Genomic DNA, 20,175 nt, shown 5'->3' with positions numbered 1-20,175 from the left:
GACTATAAATAAAATAAACATTTAAGACCATTTATTGAGTGAATTGGAGAAGGAAAAGGCAGCTCACTCCAGTATTCTTGCCTGGAGAATCCCGTGGTCAGAGAAGCCTGGTGGGCGGGCTGCAGTCCACAGGGTAGCAAGAGTCGGACACGACTTAGTGACTACACTGCCGCCACCACCGTTGAGTGAAATGTCATAAAAATTTAAAATAAATCTGCTGAGTTCCCTCTGTACCAAGTCATGTAAACGAACTTTAAAGACCAAATGAAAAACGATGATCAGATTTAGACAAATGACCTTATAACACATGAAATCTTAGTTCAACAGAACTTTTGCTAATTAAAACCTTCTTTTTCACTGGTTTTCTAGAGAAACTTAAATGATGCTCTCCGTATGCTATAATCCGACATCATACTAAACATAGACTATTTTCACTTAGAAAATGTTCTGTTGAATTGCTTTGTTTTCCCTTGTTTTAGTGTTAGTTTACCTTTGTCTTACTGATAAACATGAATTAAGAGGAGATGTAAGGAGGCACAAACTTGGAGAAGTGAAATGGCCCGTGGATGAGAACAGACTCACTCGTGGAGACATGTCATTTAAAATATGAAAAAAAAGCAAACAATTTGAGAATATTTGTGTGATTCCTCAGGGTCATGTATAAAAAGCATATCTTTCTTGTTCTGCTCAGTCGTGTCCGACTCTTTGTGACCCCATAGGCTGTAGCCTGCCAGGCTCCTCTGTCCATGGGGATTCTCCAGGCAAGAATACTGGAGTGGGTTGCCATGCCCTCCTCCAGGGGATCTTCCCAAACCAAGGATTGAATCCAGATCTCTTGCTTCGCAGGGGGATTCTTTACTGTCTGAGCCACCAGGGAAGCCCAAGAAAACTGGAGTGGGTAGCCTATCTCTTCTCCAGGGGATCTTCCCAACCCAGGAATCAAACTGGGGGTCTCCTGCATTGCAGGTGGATTCTCTACCAGCTGAGCTACCAGAGAAGCAGGTTGCTCTAATCGTTTCAAAGTATTTTCTGCTCTGATGAGGAGTCAATCAAGGAAAGTCTCTAGAAGTAAAGATGCTTTCAACCCAAGTCAGGATGGTTTGAAGATGGAGACAGAAGAGCAGATCCCTAAATGTATTTTGCCAATCAATCAAAAACCCACATTGAACACTTTGTGGAACAATACTTGTTACCAGTTTGTTGTTTTTTTTTTTAATAAACTTCCACAAATATACTTTTTAATTTTTTAATTGGAGGATAATTGCATAACAATGTGTTGGTTTCTGCTGTATAGCACTGTGAATCCACCATATGTATACATATAGGACCTCCCTGCCTCACCCCACGTCCCAGCCCTCCAGGTCATCACTGAGCCCTGAGTTGAGCTCCCTATGCTGTACAGCAGCTTTCCACTAGCTCCCTATTTGACATGTCCACAAACATTTTATGTCAACCATTGTCTCTGAGTACATACTATATAGCATTTTATTTTTAAGTTCCTCCAACATGTGATTTTAGTTCTATGAATGACATAAAATGTACGACTGAAGCTAAATCAATGATGCTTCTTTGCATACTATTTACTTAAAACAACATTCAACAAATATTGTTTTTCAAAATCAAGTCCATGTCATCAGATGTACTTAAAATCGGGTCCTCCAGATTTATTTAAAGGAGGTGTACTTACACTCTCCTTCTAAAAATGACTTAGTAACTTCAAGGTATTAGAATATGAAATGCATATAAATCAGTAGTCATCCTAAATTTTAAACTAGACAAATAAAACAAAATACATTTTAAACAAAATACATTTCATTTAAAAATAAAATTCATAACAATTAGCCTAATATGAAATCATGGGCTTCCCTGGTGGCTCAGTGGTGAAGAATCTGCCTGCCAATGCAGGAGACAGGGGTTCTACTTCCTATGTCAGGAAGATCCCCTGGAAGAGAAAATGGCAACCCACCCCAGTATTCTTGCCTGGGAAATCCCATGGACAGAAGAGTCTGGCAGGCTACAGTCCATGGGGTCACAGAGTCAGACACAATTGAGCCACTAAACAATGACAAATATGAAACCTACAGATCCATTTCTGAACATCAAATTTCTTCTAAATTAAAATATTATACTGTGGTATTATTCTAGGGTGACTGCTTTTAGGCCTTTAAGGGCCTGTGGGGAATAAATGGTTGAATGCACTCAGAGGTGTTTAATGTCAGGGGCTATTTCAACGCATTACAGAGTTACAATCATTGAACCAGGGTTTTACACGGCAAAACTAAATGTGACAATGAATTTTGATAGAAAATTAAAAACTGAATATAAATGCATATTACTGAGTTAACAATAAAGCCTGTGTTAAATCTGAATAGAGAACAACACTTTAAAAAGTGGTTAATTACTTGAAAAACAACGCCTCACCTGCCAACTCCCAAAACAGCCCATATTTAGCCTATAGATTTAGGGCAGGTTGGGGTGGCCTGAGGCATAACAACCTTCCTATTGCTAGCAATGGAAGTAGAAAGATAACCTAGCAGCAGCACTTTTTGTGAAGACTTCTGAGAGCCCCCTGTACAAGTGTGGCTGAGATTCTGGATGTGAGAGGCCCAAAGACGGGAGCGGACCCTCTGCAGTCACTAGCGGGCTGACTAATCACTCAGATGGGACCAGGTGGACCGAGGGAGAAGCGGAGCTTCTGCTTTCTCCTGCGATAACCTGGGCAGCACTTGTGATGCATGGGGCTTCAAACGCAACACAAGTCTCTACCTCAACATGTGTGCTGAAGTCTGGATCCGAAAACCTATGAACACAGACAAGGGTTTTGTAAATTTGTGCTGAGGGAGAAGCTGGGAGAAGTCACTATCTCTGCATAGACGTGCCCCCAGGCCTGGTTGTGGGGGGTGCATCTTTGGGGCAGAAGGAATAGAAACAAAGAGAACCTCATGGAAACTCCAAGCCAGCCTGCACTGGGCTGGATTAAGACATCAATCATAGTTTACAAGACCAAAGAAGGTTCATATTCTTAGGTTCTTCTCCTAGACGCCTATGGTGGTTTGGTGGTTTCGTTGCTTCGTCATATCCAACTCTTGAGACCTCATGGACTATAGCCCACCAGGATCCTCTGTCCATGGGATTTTCCAGCAAGAATACTGGAGTGGACTTCCATTTCCTTCTCCAGGGGATCTTCCTGACCCAAGGATTGAACTCGAGTGTCCTGCATTGGCAGGTGGGTTCTTTCACTGCTGAGCCACCAGGGAAGCCTCCTAGACATCTATATTAAGGTATAATTAGTGAATTAGCAACGTTTTCACTGACTAATATGCCAGAAATTCATAGGGCACTATTACGCTAATGGTGCATTTTAAATGATGTGCATTTCAAATAATACTCTATTCATTAATTTTAATTAAACAAACAGCAAAGTATCTATTAGTCCATTATATGTAGGTGATTTCAGAATATAATTACTGTCATAGGAAAATGCTCAGGATTATGTGTTAACTGAACAAAAGTTAATACTATCTACAAAAGAAGATGGTCATTTTATTTTATATATGTAAATGAAAGCACACAGTGTCCCGGCTGTGGGCTGGGTTGCAGGCCCTGGGCACCTGGGTTTCAGGGGTGCGGGGGTGTTTGATTGGCCCGCATTGGTCACAGGTGAAGAGGGCAGGTTCTATCGTTAGTCAGGCTTCCTACGGAGGGGACAGGCAGTGTTTATAGTTAGAGCCTGGACCCTTAGGATGCCTGAGGCTACCTCTGCTCCCTCAAGCTTGGCTTCTGAGGGACACTCATCAAGCAATAGCAAACTGAAAGTGATTGCTGTATGATTTCCGCTGGCCCTTCATCTGCACTGAGCTCACCGTGTGCCTCCTCTTCCACACGACGCCTGGCGCTGAGAGTGGGAATGTCTCCCCCTGCCCCCCAGGACTGATCAGAGCCCTCAGTGAATCTCTGGAACCAGGCAGTCCCCAGGAGGCGAGGGTCACAGGTGAAGGGAGGGGCCTGGTGCTGGGAACAAGCAGCGGCTGGTGAGTGGTCCATGTGTCTGAGCTGCTCAGGCTTCTCGTAACACGCTGTCCACTCTTCATCAGGTTTGACCTCCCTCTTCAGGGCCCGAGTGCTCACTGGGTGTCCAGTGGTTCATCTAGTGAGCAGGTTCTCTGCCAGCCGGTGTCCTCTGCCCTTGACATGCACTGGACAGCATGTGTCCCCACACTCCTGTGGGGTCTCCAACAGCTCTGGGTCCAGGAGGGTCAGCTCCTGAAGCCAGCCTCAGCAGGGTGGGAGAAGGGTGGGTGGGTTGGGGCAAGGCCCTGGCCACTCCCTGGGAGCTTTGAGGCCCCTGGAACATGGGAGACTGGGGAGCTTGGGCTGCAAGAACGGAGAAAGACTGAGGCCCAAAGAGAAGGAACTAAGGCCAGGCAAGCAGAGGCAGGCTGGCTAGGGGGCAGCTCCTTGGAAACTTTCCAGGAAAACTACCCATTTGCGTATGACTACAATTGTCAGTTAACATCAAAGCAAAGGGTCTGGATTGTGCAATGTAATTACCAGCTAATTTTTTCCAACCTAAAAATTTATTGAAACTTCCCTGGTGTTTCAGTGGTTGGACTTTGCCTTCTAATGCAGGGGTTGTGGGTTCAATCCCTGGTTGGGGAGCTAAGATTCCCACATGCCTTTGGCCAAAAAAAAGAACATAAAACAGAAGCAATATCGTAACAAATTCAATGAAGACTTAACAAATGGTTCACATCAAAAAAATCTTTAAATAAAAAAAAATTGTTTAAAAGCTTTTTCTGGTGAGTAGCTTTCTACCAGATAAAGTAGGTTAGTTATTTTATTGAAATCCCCCCAACACAACTTGCCAAAATAAACTCTAATCATGTAAAAAGCACAGCATGATTAAGAAAATATACTCGTGGTATATTGCTAGACTTTCCCTTGCTCTTATCCTGACTTGACTTACTGTCCCTGCCCTGTCTGATCCCACTCCCCATGGTCCACATTGAGTTGATGCCTGCATGACTGAAGTGCGTATTTGACATGTGAGGAGAAACAATGGTGAAAACAAGACACTGCCCAAAAGTGCATCCAAGGACTCGGGAATGCCAGCTGCTATAGAAGGAAGAAAACATCTCCCTCGGTGACACCATGCCTGTCAGAATCTCACTCTGCAACCTCTGATCACAGCTTCAGGCCTTTCTGGTAAATCTCCTTTCTGTTAGGCTTTATTTTGTTATGACTTTCAATTCACCTACGAGCTTTGTTGAGTCTTTCTAAGGCGGCAGACACAATAGAAGTTTTTCCTTCAGTTCTTCAAAACCAACAGTATTATGGAAAAAAATTCTCTTTTCAGCTTGCAAGTGTTTGACATCTAAAATAGCAGAACTCTATGGATTAAACATGACTCCCAAATGACCCTTTTTTTTGGCTCCTGCAGGTAAATGGGTAAAATATAGGAAGATGGCTGAAATACAGCCTGCAGGAACTCAAATGACTGATGAGGTGTGTGTGTGTGTGTGTGTGTGTGTGTGTGCATGTATGTATGTGTATATGTGTGAATCCTGAAGGACTGTGATCATTCCACAAAAATCACAGGGCTGCTGGTTGTTCATGCATTTTTTTAGAATTAATATGTTTTAACTATTAAACAATGTGGTAGATACTGTCAGCTATCTGACTCAAAAGCCATTTACAGTCTTCTCTTCTTGGTCATCCCACCATAAACAGTACAAAAGGTAGAGACTAGCCACCCATTCCCAGAATTGTCATGGGGCTGAGTCAGGAGGAGAAGTGAACATTATTAGTCTAGTAAAGAGTTTCTGGAAAATTTTATCTTATCTTGATAAAAAAGGAGAGATGTAGCAGGCATTACATATCCTTCTTCCCTTTCTTTACTGTTCTGAACACTGAAGTGATATTTGGAACTGTTGCAACCCTTCTGTGATCATGAGGCAGCAAACTCAAGGTAAAAGCCAACACTCTAAGAGTAGTGGGTAATAGTAGCAATAATGTGTGTGGACAGAGAATGGGTTCTGGGTAGATGGTAGCTTCCAAGAAATGCTGCCATCCATGACTTTCTTCATTTGGGGAAAAAACCCACTATTTACTCCTTTGAGGTCTCTCTAACTTGTTATTGAGAGCATTCTCATTGATAAAAACATTTGAGGAAGAGAGTCTATCCTTTTTCTCATAATGAAATATGATTATGTATTTTGAAAATCTCACATATGCAACCATACATCCTCATTTAATATCACTGATTTTCAATGAACCCTTAAGAATAGAAGCATATTGCATAAATATTTGTATTTATCTATATGCAAAGACACACACATAAGTGATATATTTCAAGTACCACATTCCATTCTGATAAAGGGAACACATGCATAGGACATATGTGGAAGAATTTAGACCAGAGAGATTCCTTTGTGTTAACAGGTAACCTTAGTAGAAATGTCACATGAAATTCTCTCTGCTTATCAATCAGGATCTATTTCAGTGGTGGAGCAGTAAAAAGTGATTGGAAAGGTTAGATTCATGAAATTCTGGCTGAGAGAGAGCTCTGCCTTTTATTTGCTTCCTTCTGTCTCTTTTAAAGATGAAGGACTGAGGGGTAGGTCTTCGGTTGCCAGAAATCAGAGCTGCTTAATGGTTTAGTCACCACTAGACATTTATTTTAGCTCAGCTTGTCCTGTGTGATTCACATTCTGGTATCCACACAGCCATTCTTCAGAAAATGAAGAATCTCAAATGACAATCGGACAAAACAGAGATGTGCAGCGTCACACACAATGAGCGAATCTATAGGGCCATTTATCAGCAGTTTTGGATTAAATCATGAAATTTAGAGTGCCACTGCAGAAAGGAGAAGTGCAACTGTTTCAGCATCATTTCAGGGCCAGAGTGGCTGAAGCACTTCTTCATTTAGCCCTCGCAGAGACCGAAGCTAACAGCATTCATTTAAGAAGAGGAGCTTAAAGTCCAGCTCAGAGCTGGTGCGGGGAGACCTGGGCTCCACACTGAGTCCCCTGACACCTCAGCTCAGCTTCTCTCCTGGCAAAAATATCACTGCAAAGGCAATCGGCTTGAATTCTCTTTGCCTGATCACAGGAGAGTGTGTTTGAAGTTACACTTCCATGGGTCCTTTCATGGTCCCTCCATGGGTCCTCCTTCACGTCAGTCCTGTCCTTCCCCCTCCTCTGTATGTGATATTCACAGGCTTCCAGCCACGCCCACTGAGGCTGTGAGAAACACACACCCTCCCTTGCCACCCAAAGATAGTCCCTGTCCAGGTGCTTTAGCTCAGCAGTTATTGCACAACTTTTCTTGTGATATTATTACAAGTGAGTTATTCTTAAAAGATCTAGGGGCTCAAATAATATTGTAGGCTGCTTTGCAAGTGGACAAACTAGTAAACATATAGATGTATAGATATATAGGTAGACAAATTCATATATATACATGGATTATAGATGCTGATGGATGGATGATATAGACAGACTGTATAGAGATATGAAATGTAAGGTAGATGGATGCATATATACATCTATAAAAATATAGGTGGATGATATATATATACACACATATATATACAGATATAGATATTTAGTGCTTACATGTTAAATATCTATTTTCAGTTATTTAACTAATGTAGATGTTACAATGTTTGTGAGTGGAAACTTAGGTGTAAATACTGTTGTTCTGATACACTGGACTAAAACACTCAAGATAGAGTGGCTTTCTTTGAGCAAGTATGATCCAGTTTAATAATAACTCTTATGGTGGGTGTGCAGTGGTCCATTCCTAGCAGAACACCGTACAGCTGATGGAGTTAACTTGTATACTGAAGAGGTTCACTGAGGCAGGTGGAGGAGCTTTCCCAGCATTCCTGGAACCACTACTTACGTTGTGCTTTGTGAGGCTGGAAATGTTGGTGGCTATTGCTTGTAGCCACTCCCCGCAGTCCTCCGCGGAGAGGCACTGGATGACCCCGCTGCAGACCCCGTCCACGGCGGTGACTTGGAAGGCGTTCTGCCTGCAGAGACGTCAGAGCAAATCAGACCAAGACATCATCTGTGTGCAACTTGAGATAGCTGTCTGCTCAAAAGCTCTTCTTACTGACCACATAAATGCAGCTTCAAATTCCTCTTTCCTTATATCTTAAAAAATCTGTTATTACATGGAACACTAAAGATGAACCCAGCTTCCCAGCTGGCAGCAGTGGTAAAGAACCTACCTGCCAAGGCAGGAGCCATAAGAGACGTGGGTTCGATCCCTGGGTTGGGAAGATCCCCTGGAGGAGGGCATGCAACCCACTTCAGTACTCATGCCTGGAGAATCCCATGGACAGAGGAGCCTGGTGGGCTACAGTCCATAGTGTTGCAAAGAGTTGGACACGACTAAGCAGTTTAGCACACATGCATACAAATATGAACCCAGATGACACACAATTTTGAATTACTCAAAGCATCTTGAGACACAGATAAGTTTGGAGCAAGTTGGAGACGTACAATATATTATGTAAATGGAAGCGTGTCAAAGACATTTGAGAGGGATTATCCCTGTTCCCTGCATATCAGAAAGTTATGCATAGATGTGTATCCATTATTTTGGCTACCATCTCCTCTTGACATTTTTCAGTGCATTTCTGATGGAAAGATCGCACGAACACCCCGCACCCAGTTACCGAGCATCATTTAAAACTCTCATGCTGTCATGAGCTGAAGCACTTTCTCAGCTGTTCATCTAGCTGTTTGTCTTCTCAGGGATGGTTTTGGACAAGGGTCCATAGCTCTTCACGTCTAAATATTCACGCTGTAAATTTATGTGGATGTTTGCATTTCAATAACAACCACGCTCTCCTTAAAAGTGCTCTGGCCAGCCTGAATATCTCTATTGTCTTTTCTTGAGTTTTTGTTGTTGTTAGAGAAAATTAAATAATGCTATCCTAAGTTGTTTACAAAAGTGCTGTTGAGTTTAAAGCAGCTTTCCACAGCTTTAATTACTTACTTTTATTTTTCTGTTTCAAGTTCTTGCATGTTTCAATATAAGCTTAATGGAGAGGAATAGATAAAAACCCCAAACTGAATGGAAAGTAGCCAAATGCCTCATGCTTGAAAATTACTCTGTGGTGCAACACAATACACTTCAGAAAATGCACAAACTATCTTTAAATCCCAGCCAGTTTTGAAGCAACAGACAAATGATGTAGTTCAGCATTCCAAAGGCTATGTAAATAGTGTACATTTATATGTTTTTCTCCAATTAAATTGCTTTTTTGTCTTTTCTGAATTTTGTTAAGTAGGTGTTTGTGGATATCGCACATATTTCAATTTCAAAAATAAAGACACTCCAGCCAGGAATTATCTGCCCCGACTTCATCATGAGGGTGGTGATGAAACTGGTCCAGACCTCAGAACTGGACACGCTCCAGAAACTTTCACACTGAAGGCCCTTTGGATCCACATATTAATATTTTTAGAGATATTTGTTGTGATAAACTTGACCAAGCACTTTCAACTGATTATGGGAAAGTGTTCAAATATTCTTTTTTTATTTGATCTGAAAAACACATGAAAAGTCTGAGAGGGAGCAACTATTGTCTGTCTCTTTGAAATAATGTTCTTTTGAATTTGTGACAAGAAAAAAACAGGCACAGCACAAAAAGAATACTGTAACTTCCTGTGACTTTCTCAACTTTAATTTTGATATTCATTAGTGAGTAAGACATTTAAGATATGCAGACAGAAGCTCAGCTATCCATGGAAAATGAGAACTAATTTGAGTTAGCAACACGTTTCTTTCTGCTTTCTGATTATCATAACCGTTGCTTCATGTACCATAAATTAAAGCATGTCTTGAACATATTTGTCCTCTCTGCTGTAAATGAATCATGGCAGCTGGGTATTTTTAGCTGATTAGAGTTGATGCACATAGAGGAAACCCACAACCCACGCAATCGTACATGGCACACAGTCTTCACAGTCATTTGCAAGGACTAGCCTCTATAAACCCAGGCTTATACACTAATATATACCAAATTTACATTCTGTTTCCACTTTTCAGGTTATCTGTTGGAAGCCCTTTCATGAATATAAGTGAAATATTTCAACAGTTTCTTTGATTACATACAACCTCTTACAAAATAAATAGGTCATCAAGATATTAGCCTGGGCCCTGTTTCTACTTCTGCTATTGAATAAATAAGAGTACCGGCACATTAGTCCACTTAGTTGTGCCCCAATTTCCCCTAACAGAGAATGAGGGGAACATACTTTACAGATTCAACAAATGTTTATGGAGTAACTGGTGGGATCCAAATCCTCTCATTGATCACTGAAGCACTGAGAAAGAATTGCCAATGTGTGACCCTGAGGCGATATTTAAGAGAGTTTAGTAAGCATGTGTCACCCAGAACTTAGCTAGAGCCCCAAGGCTGTGGTGATATTTGTGCTTCTAGAAAATGGAATTCTTTGGGTCAAGATAATCAATAATTGTAAAAAAAAAAAAAAAGAAAGAAAACCAAAGTTTCTTTTTTTCAGCTTGCTTGATCATATACTTTCCGAAATAAGTAAACTATACTACCCACTGGAGAAGGCAATGGCACCCCACTCCAGTACTCTTGCCTGGAAAATCCTAAGGATGGAGGAGCCTGGAAGGCTGCAGTCCATGGGGTCGTGAAGAGTCAGACACGACTGAACGACTTCACTTTGACTTTTCACTTTCATGCACTGGAGAAGGAAATGGCAACCCACTCCATTGTTCTTGCCTGGAGAATCCCAGGGACGGGGGAGCCTGGTGGGCTACCATCTATGGGGTCGCACAGAGTCGGACACGACTGAAGCGCCTTAGCAGCAGCAGCAGCAGCAGCACACTACCCACTAAGTAGGGCTTCCCAGGCGGTGCTAGTGGTAAAGAACCTGCCTCCCAATGCAGGAGACATAAGAGATGTGGGTTCGATCCCTGGGTCCAGAAGATCCCCTGGAGGAGGGCATGGCAACCCACTCCAGTATTCTTGCCTGGAGAATCCCATGGACAGAGGAGCCTGGCAGGCTACCATCCATGGGGTCACACAGAGTCAGATACGACTGAAGTGACTTAGCATACACATGCACCCACTAAGTTAGCATTGAGGTATTGGGAAATATGAAAATTTAACTACATTTGTAGTAGTCTTGATGATTCCTAGATTAAATTACGATTCTTTGTACACACACACACACACAGATACAAACAGACACACACTCGCTCAAAAAAACCCCACAATAACAAGATTACAGTTAGATAATTTGAACTTTTTTCCATTTACCACTCAATATTGTTTTCTATTTTTTTAATGATTCTTGATCACTACTCTGGCAACAAAAGTTATGCTCAAATGTTGCTAAATTTCAAAGTAGTTTTTTCCATTTAAACTACAAATTTATTCTTCCCTTGCATGAAAAATTCATAAATAATTAATTGTCAATATGCATATACATCAATATATACAATTCTTATTTACACAGTTAGTAAATCATGTTTGCATTCATTGTTCATCACGTGCCACATGCAGGCACATGCAGGAGAAGTTTACTTTGTGAGGAGTGAGGAGGAGAAGGCAGTGGTTGGAGGGGCATTGCAAGCAGGAGGGAGAGTTGCAGAGCCTAAGCTGCACCAGTCTGGAGTGGCTGGATGGCCTTGTCCAGGAGGGGGTTAGTGGGACTGTGGGAAAGCAGGCAGAGTTGGACAGGGCAGGAGGGTGAACATCACGGAAGGAACTTCAAGTCTATGGGAACCGCAGCTGAACCTCCATAGAGAACCTCATAGTCAGATTTGTGTGCACTGGGCTGATTGTGTCAGACAAGGTAGGATGACTGGCAAATATAAGCTGATGTGGGACTGAAATGCACATGTGTGAGTGGGAGAGAAAGTAAACTTTAGCTCAAGGATATTGCAAAGGCTGTGGACCAACGAGAGCTTCCTACAAAGGAAAATGAGGGAGCAGGGTCTGGGGTCCACCTGGATGGATGGCTTATACGGGGGATAGGAGAAAAAGCACACGCTTTAGACAGGAAGTGATTCCTCCAAAAACAAACAGCAGCAGCATGAGGGCATGATGGGCTTAGAGGAATCGGGGCTGTATGGAGATTAATCTGTTTCTCAGTCTATTCAGGGTTTCTATTCTACAGTTAATACAATGACACCCTTTCTTCTCCTTAATAACCTTCACATTCTAATCTCCTGACACTGAAATGTTCTGCAATATTATGATACTTCAGAATTGAACTGAAACACATATTTCCAAGTCATTATTATACACTGAACATAAACTGTCTTATTATTGATAAAATGTTATGATGTTTTAATTCATATTTACACAATAGATATGACAATAACACAACTTTGTTGCAATTAAATATTAGAGGTATTATATCACCAAAGTTTAAATTATGGGCCTTGGAAAAACCAACCAACGTATAACATCCTGGGTTTTGATCCAAGTTCAACAATTTTGTATATTTGTCATCATGGGCCACTAATTTATCTTTTCTCTTTTATTTCCCTCACTGTCTCAACTGCCTCTGGCCCATGAGCTCCTTCAGGGAAAGAAGCAAATGCAACATCTTACATATAGACATTAAATCGATATTTATTGAGTGAATGAGTGAACAGTAAATTAGCTCTTGAATCTGAATTGTTGTGCAACCCACTCAGAAGAGTGTTGTGTTTATAATTGCTTATTACTGTCATAGTCACTGAGTGTAATTAATTCAACTGCTAAAAGCTGTTGATGTGTTGAGGTGTCATAAAAATAAAAATGGAAGAAGTCATCTAGATTCATACAATTTCCTTTGTCTCATAAATTTTTTTAGCTAAACATTTCTACATCATTTAACTACAAAAGATTTTTTAAGTAAAAACAAAAAGAACAAATATACACACTAAAAACACCATTAATAGAAATATTTTAAAACTTCTTAAAGCAGAAGACAAATAGATCCAAAAGAAACAAATAAACAGAAATAGAAAGATTAAAAGTAGGGCATATTTGAATAACAGTTATCTGAAAACAAAAAAAATATCTTGAGGAATTTAAGATACATATATAATTCAACCTTGAATATTCATTGGAAGGACTGATGCTGAAGGTGAATCTCTAATACTTTGGCCACCTGATGCAAAGGGCCGACTCACTGGCAAAGACTCTGATGCTGGGGAAGACTGAGGGCAGGAGGAGAAGGAGGTGACAGAGGATGAAATGGTTGAATGGCATTGGTGACTCAATGGACATGAGTTTGAGCAAATTCTGGGAGATGGCGAAGGACAGGGAAGCCTGGCGTGCTGCAGTTCATAGAGTTGCAAAGAGTTGGACATGACTCAGCGACTGAACAACAAGAACAACAACAATATAATTCAAATATCTTCAGAAATATGCACAAAGATAAGAAAGAAATAAAGGAATTGGTTAAGGTGTCTTAAGTTTCTAGAATTTCCTGAAAGAGTAAGTTGTTCTGGTGGTGGTTTAGTCGCTAAGTCGTGTTTGACTTGCAACTCCATGGACTATAGCCCACCAGGCTCCTCTGTCGATGAGGTTCCCTAGGCAAGAATACTGGAGTGGGCTGCCATTTCCTTCTCCAAAATAAGTTGCATTAAACACTAATAAATAGTGCATGGTGGTCTGAGTATTGGTGCCACACCTCCTAGTAACATTTTGAAATCCCAGTGACCAACATGGTGGTGCCAAGAGGAGATGCTGAAGCCACGAGGGTCAAGGCCTCGTGCACAAGATCAGTAGTTCATAAAAGAGTCTCTGGAGTGACCCCTGGCCCCACCCCAAGGGAGGACAGAGGAGAAGACAGCAGGCACGAACTAGGAGTGGTCTTCATCAAAGAACAGGAGGACTCAGCCATGATCTGGATGTCTTAAACCAAGGCTTCCAGCACCCAGAGCTGTAAGAAACCATTTCTGTTGTTTGCTTCGAGTATTGGGGCTTCCCAGGTGGCACAGTGGTAAAGTATCCACCTGCCAAGGCAGGAGACACAGGTTAGATCCATGGGTTGGGAAGACCCCCTGGAAGAGGTAATGGCAAACCACTCCAGTATTCTTGCCTGAAGAATCCCAGGGACAGAGAAGCCTGGTGGGGTGACAATCCATGAGGTCACAAAAGAGTCTGACATGACTAAGCGACTTGAGAACAACTGCTATTATTATCTGCTATAGAACAACAACTGCTATTATTATCTGCCATATTTTGTCACAGCAGCCTGGAAGGACTAAGACATATGGTGTAATGTTTAAACAATAACTAAAACCAAATAAAAGGTATATAGATAGTGATATAATAGAGGGAATATTAAAAATTTAAATATTTAATTACCTTGAAAATTAAAAATAAGTTCAAGAAAAAGAATAGAAAAACTAGTGTGTTGATACAAAGGACTTTTTTTCTTGAATATATACAAAACTCTCAAATCTCAATGGTAAAAAATAAAATGGTAAAAATATGTAAGTAAAGCCAATTACTAAATGATCAAGAAACAAAGAGATATTTCACCAAAGAGGATTTCCTGTGATAAAAACGCACATGGAAAGATGCTCAACATTATTAGGACACACAAATTCAGGTCATGTGATACAGTGTACCCACACCTTACATCAATAAGAAGGCTAAAGTGGAAGATGGCAGCAACTCTAACCTAAGTCTGCAGCTGCTGGGCTGAGCGAGGTGACCCGAGGAGGGGCTGCTAGACTCTCTACCCTCTTCCCACACTGACCGCTCTGACTCACAGGGACCTCAGGCGCCACTCCACCTGTCCTCCCAAAGATGGCCTGAGGTGGTGGGCGGGGGCTGACTGCCTTCAGCTTCCCCTCCATCCCTACCTCTGTGAGCAGGTTCCATGGAGAGCTGGGGGTTCACCACCAACTGCAGCAACAGCACAGTGTCCACAGCCACAGCCATCCACCCTCCTTGGTGGCAGCAAGGCTGGCCCAACCATGGAGCGGAGGCCCCACGTTGAGGATGGCCACAGGGGTGGAGCTGGTGTCTGAGGGTTCCCAGGGCTCGGTCAGCAGGGCTAAGAAGCGAGCCAAGCCCATGCCCACCATTTGCACTGCAGTCTGTTTGCTACCTGGCCCTCTTCCCACTTTTGGAAGCACACTGAACAAGGAATCACAGTCCAGTCACCAGCCAGACTCCAGGCCTCACTGTTGGTGCTGGTGGAACTCACCGGCTCAGGTCGGTCCCGGGCAGGTACTGGGAGAACCGTGAATGCAACAGCGGGATGAGTCTCAGGTCGCACCACCGCTTCTCCCACCGCAGCCCTGGGGACGCAGGCCACGATGAGCAGGACAGCGTGTCCTGAAAGGAAAACAGACTTTCAGCGTCTGGCCACAAACCCCTTCCACCATAGGGCTATTTCCCCCTAAGCAATCCAAAGATAGGGATAGAATACCATGGGATATCCATATTGACTGGCAATGAAATTACATTTGCTAATGTCTCCATTAATGGAATCCTATAAGAAAGTGAGGAGGGAATCGTTGAGATGAAAAATCATAGTGAAAAACATGTGAAAATAATGGATCAGGAGCTGGAAGTAAAAATAAAATTGGGACAACTGAATCCATTCAAGAATGCAAAGATGGGTCAAAACTGTAACTGTGATGAACTAGTAGGTAACAAAAAAATAAGCTCAATTAGCAAGTATTTTCTATCTGTGAAGCACAAAACATTACAAGGGCTTGTGATTCATTGGTTAGTTAAAAATATTTTTGAATAGAATGAATATTCCTCTAAAACAACTCTCAAACAGTACTCAAGGAAATCATTGTCAATTTATTTAACTTTATGTTTATAAGATGTTCGTATTTTCTTGTATCATTTTAAAGTTATGTTAAGATAACCACTACTGGTTTGAAATTCCATGTATTTTAAATTCCATTAAAAGTCTGTGTTTTCTTCCTTTTGTACAGAGAAGACATACATTTGAATAAAATTTGAGCTTTTCAGTGGGTGTTGATCAGTGTTTCTTTCATTTTCTTTCACTGTTGGATTTCTCCGTGTCTTTAGTACAGGGAATGATGCTGGTGCGTAGGTTGTCCTGGGTTCTACCAGCCAAGGCTCAGTTTGATCAGAGAGCTGTTTGATCAGAGAGCTGATTTCTCTCTAGCCTAGAGATTCTTTGTGTATAGATGGGTGCTTAGTCATGTCCGATTCTTTGTGTCCCCATGGACTGTAGCCCACCATGCTCCTCTGTCCATGGGATTTCCCTGGTAAGAATTCTCTCATTCTTGAGTGATGATACTAGAAGGAGATTCTGTTTTAGTCTAAGTATTGAACTTTTGTAAGTCTAGATATTATTAATCTTTTCTTCTGGTATTAATTTCTTCAAAATTGCTTATGGCAAAAAAAATCTTCCATTATTTTCACTAAAGGTTGAGTGCTTTCTGGTATTACTATGTTAATTGTCAACAGTTGTGCCAGTGAAAGTCCATGAAATCCTTGGAGCAGTTTGGAGCACCTGGAAGGGAGGTCTGGCTTAGATGGTCAAGAGGTCCCTTTGGTCTCCAGCCTCCCAGGCTCTCAGCCTTTGTGCAGGATGGTCACATTCAGGGCTTCTGTGGTGACTGAGATGCAGAGACCCAGGGTTCACATCAACCATCCCCTTTCTCCTCATGTCAGATGTCACAGACAGTCAGCATGTGGTCCAGGTGAGGCACCATGGGGAGAGGGCTGAGACTTCCATTAGAACAAAACCACCTGGGTTCAGAATCATGCTTCCCCAACTGATGAGTCCTGGGAGAGTCACTCACCAAGTCTGTGCACCCATGCATCTGTCTCCAAAGTCATGGCTGTCACCAAGGAAACCCACAACTCCTCCTAAGTCTTTTCTGCACAGGGGTACTTGAAACCACCATCCTATGTGACATCCTGGGGAAAACAGATGTGGTTTCCTTGGTCAGGCTGGACCCGAACAAGCAGCCCAGAGAAGCGAGCAGCAGAAACCCACTTGTGGGCTTTTGCTTGAGGCCCCACCTGGGAGGATGTGCAGTCAGGCATTGACCAGAGGCCCCCAGCTGGTCAGCAGCAGTGTCAGGATCCACTCAGACCTACATCTCTTTGACTCTACAGCCAACATGTGGCCCAGAGCCCAACATATAACATTCATAATCAGAGCTGAAATGATGGAAAGAATGACTCAGATTTTTGTCTTGATTATTTCACAATTCTGCAAAGTTATTTCAGGCAAATTATTTACAGATGGACCCTCATTTTTCATGAAAAGCACAAAGAACTCCTCTCACTCCATTGTTCCTTGAACAAATGGACAGAAAAAGTAAAAGAACATAAAAGACATAAGAAATGGAATATAGAGAATGAAATCACCATAGGAGAGGATGATAAGCTTTACCAATCACATTTTATAGACTTCGTGTCCTGGCAGGTATGAAAATACACATGACCTTTGACCCTTCCTGATATAGCACCTCAACCTGGAGTCTTTAAGTATAAAAGTTGAAAAATGTTACTTCCTTGTACATTACTTTCTCATAAAAAATATGTTATAAATCCCACTTCTGCTATTGAAATAATCAAGGTTAGTGCATTTCATTTCATAGATTTGTTATTTATAGTGAAATATCTGGTGTCTTTTGAAAATTATTTACATTTATTGCTTAAATTATGATAGTAGAATATAAATTTACTTTCTAGTCTTTTTCTGTAACAACTGCCAGAATTATTTTTAATTGCATACAAATGATCTAACAACACAAAAATTTTTATGGTTTTAAGGCCCATAACTAACTTTCAAAACATTTATTCTTCAATGTCAAGAATGTTGTTTCCTATAATATTAATAGCACAAATGGGAAAAGTAGCATTAACAGTCTTTGCTTTAAAATAAACTCTTGCCTGACTTCAGACTATACTACAAAGCTACAGTCATCAAGACAGTATGGTACTGGCACAAAGACAGAAATATAGATCAGTGGAACAAAATAGAAAGTCCAGAGATAAATCCACACACCTATGGACATCTTATCTTTGACAAAGGAGGCAAAAATATACGATGGAGAAAAGACAATCTCTTTAACAAATAGTGCTGGGAAAACTGGTCAGCCACCTGTAAAAGAATGAAACTAGAACACTTTCTAACACCACACACAAAAATAAACTCAAAATGATTAAAGATCTTAAGGTAAGACCAGAAACTATAAAACTCCTAGAGGAAAACATAGGCAAAACACTGTTTGACATAAGTTACAGCTAGATCCTTTATGACCCACCTCCCAGAGTAATGGAAATAAAAGCAAAAAGATCTAATTAAACTTAAAAGCTTTTGCATAATGAAGGAAACTATAATCAAGGTGAAAAGACACCCTTCAGAATAGGAGAAAATAATAGCAAACAAAGCAACTGACAAAGAATTAATCTTAAAAATATGCAAGGAACTTATGCAGCTCAATACCAGAAAAATAAACGACCCAATCAAAAATGGACCCAAAGAACTAAACAGACATTTCTCCAAAGAAGACATATGGATGGCTAACAAACACATGAAAAGATGCTCAACATCACTCATTATCAGAGAAACACAAATCAAAACCACAATGTGGTACCATCTCACACTGGTCAGAATGGCTGCTATCAAAAAGTCTACAAACAATAATTACTGGAGAGTGTGTAGAGAAAAGGGAACCCTCTTATCCTGTTGGTGGGAATGCAAACTAGTACAGTCACTAAGGAGAACAATGTGGAGATTCCTTAAAAAAACTGGAAATAGAACTGCCATATGACCCAGAAATCCCACTGCTGGCCATACACGTTGAGCAAACCAGAATTGAAAGAGACACATGTACCTCAGTGTTTATCACAGCACTGTTTACAATAGCTAGGACATGGAAGCAACCTAGATGTCCATCCACAGACGAATGGATAAGAAAGCTTTGGTACATATACACAATGGAATATTACTCAGCTATTAAAAAGAACACATTTGAATCAGTACTAATGTGGTGGGTGAAACTGGAGCCTATTATACAGAGTGAAGTCAGAAAGAAAAACAGCAATACAGAATATTAATGCATATATATGGAACTTAGAAAGATGGTAATGACAACCCTATATGTGAGATAGCAAAAGACACACAGATATAAAGAACAGACTTTTGGACTCTGTGAGAGAAGGCGAGAGTGGGATGATTTGAGAGAATAGCATTGAAACATGTATATTATCATATGTAAAAGAGATGACCAGTCCAAGTTTGATGCATGAAACAGGACATTCAAAGCTGGTGCACTGGGACAACCCAGAGGGCGGGCATGGGGAGGGAGGTGTGAGGGGGCTTCGGGATTGCGGACACATGTACACCCGTGGCTGATTCATGTCAATGTTTGGCAAAAACCACCACAATATTGTAAATTAATTAGCCTCCAATTAAAATTAATTAACTAATTAAAAAATAAGCTCTTTTTACAAAATGTAACACATTTCAAAGTATATTCCCATTCAAGATCTCAAGAACAATGATCAGGCCAAAGTAGAAATGCATACAGAGCAAAAGTGTGCTGTGTCTGTTACTCAGTCATGTCCGACTCTTTGTGACCCCATGTCCACCAGGCTCCTCTATCCATATGATTTTCCAGGCAAGAACACTGAAGTGTGTTGCCATTCTCTTCTCCAACGGATCATCCTAACCCAGGGATCGAACCCCCATCTCCTACATTGACAGGTGGGTTCTTTACCATCTGAGCCACCAGAGAAGCCCATATAGGGCAAAATTCAGATCCAAATTTTGTTAAGGACTTGGCATAGAAAGCACTGATTAAAGGTGAATAATGAGAATGTTTCTCAGAATCTGGTGAGCTAGTCGCCTGAGTTTAAGCCTCCTGGTAAGCACAAGGCAAACTCTCTCTTCACCTTGATGAGCAAACTGGGTGAATCTCGTGTGTCCTAAAATTAGTGACCTCAAGTCCTTGGGAGGACTAGGCTATACTGTTATGTAAGGCAGTGGAGTGATGTTAACATACCATCCGGTGTTATTCTCATATGTTTCGAATGTTGTCTTAAATACATAAGCAATGTTTCAGGAAACTCAAACAGCATCTGCTTACTCAAAATTTGCTTCAGAAAATAAATATGGCACAGGAACTGAACACAGAATCCCTGGGCTGGGACAGAAGTGAGGA

At 41.3% G+C, this 20,175-nt stretch overlaps 1 protein-coding gene across 1 annotated transcript in view; it reads right to left on the bottom strand.

Moving 5' to 3' along the window:
• The window catches only part of SNTG1 (syntrophin gamma 1), a 140,812-nt gene that overhangs the window by 64,485 nt on the left and 56,152 nt on the right, over positions 1–20,175 (bottom strand). Inside the window, exons 9-10 of the mRNA XM_040261680.1 lie at positions 15,213–15,343; positions 7,909–8,038 (exon numbers count right to left, since the gene is read on the bottom strand). Of these exons, the coding sequence (XP_040117614.1) occupies positions 7,909–8,038; positions 15,213–15,343 (261 nt within the window). The remainder of the gene's footprint in view (positions 1–7,908; positions 8,039–15,212; positions 15,344–20,175) is intronic.

This window comes from Oryx dammah, unplaced genomic scaffold, assembly GCF_014754425.2.
Source record: "Oryx dammah isolate SB20612 unplaced genomic scaffold, SCBI_Odam_1.1 HiC_scaffold_19, whole genome shotgun sequence".
Lineage (NCBI taxonomy): Eukaryota > Metazoa > Chordata > Mammalia > Artiodactyla > Bovidae > Oryx > Oryx dammah.
The sequence above is the reverse complement of the archived record's forward strand: the minus strand, read 5'-3'. Positions and strand labels throughout refer to the sequence as shown.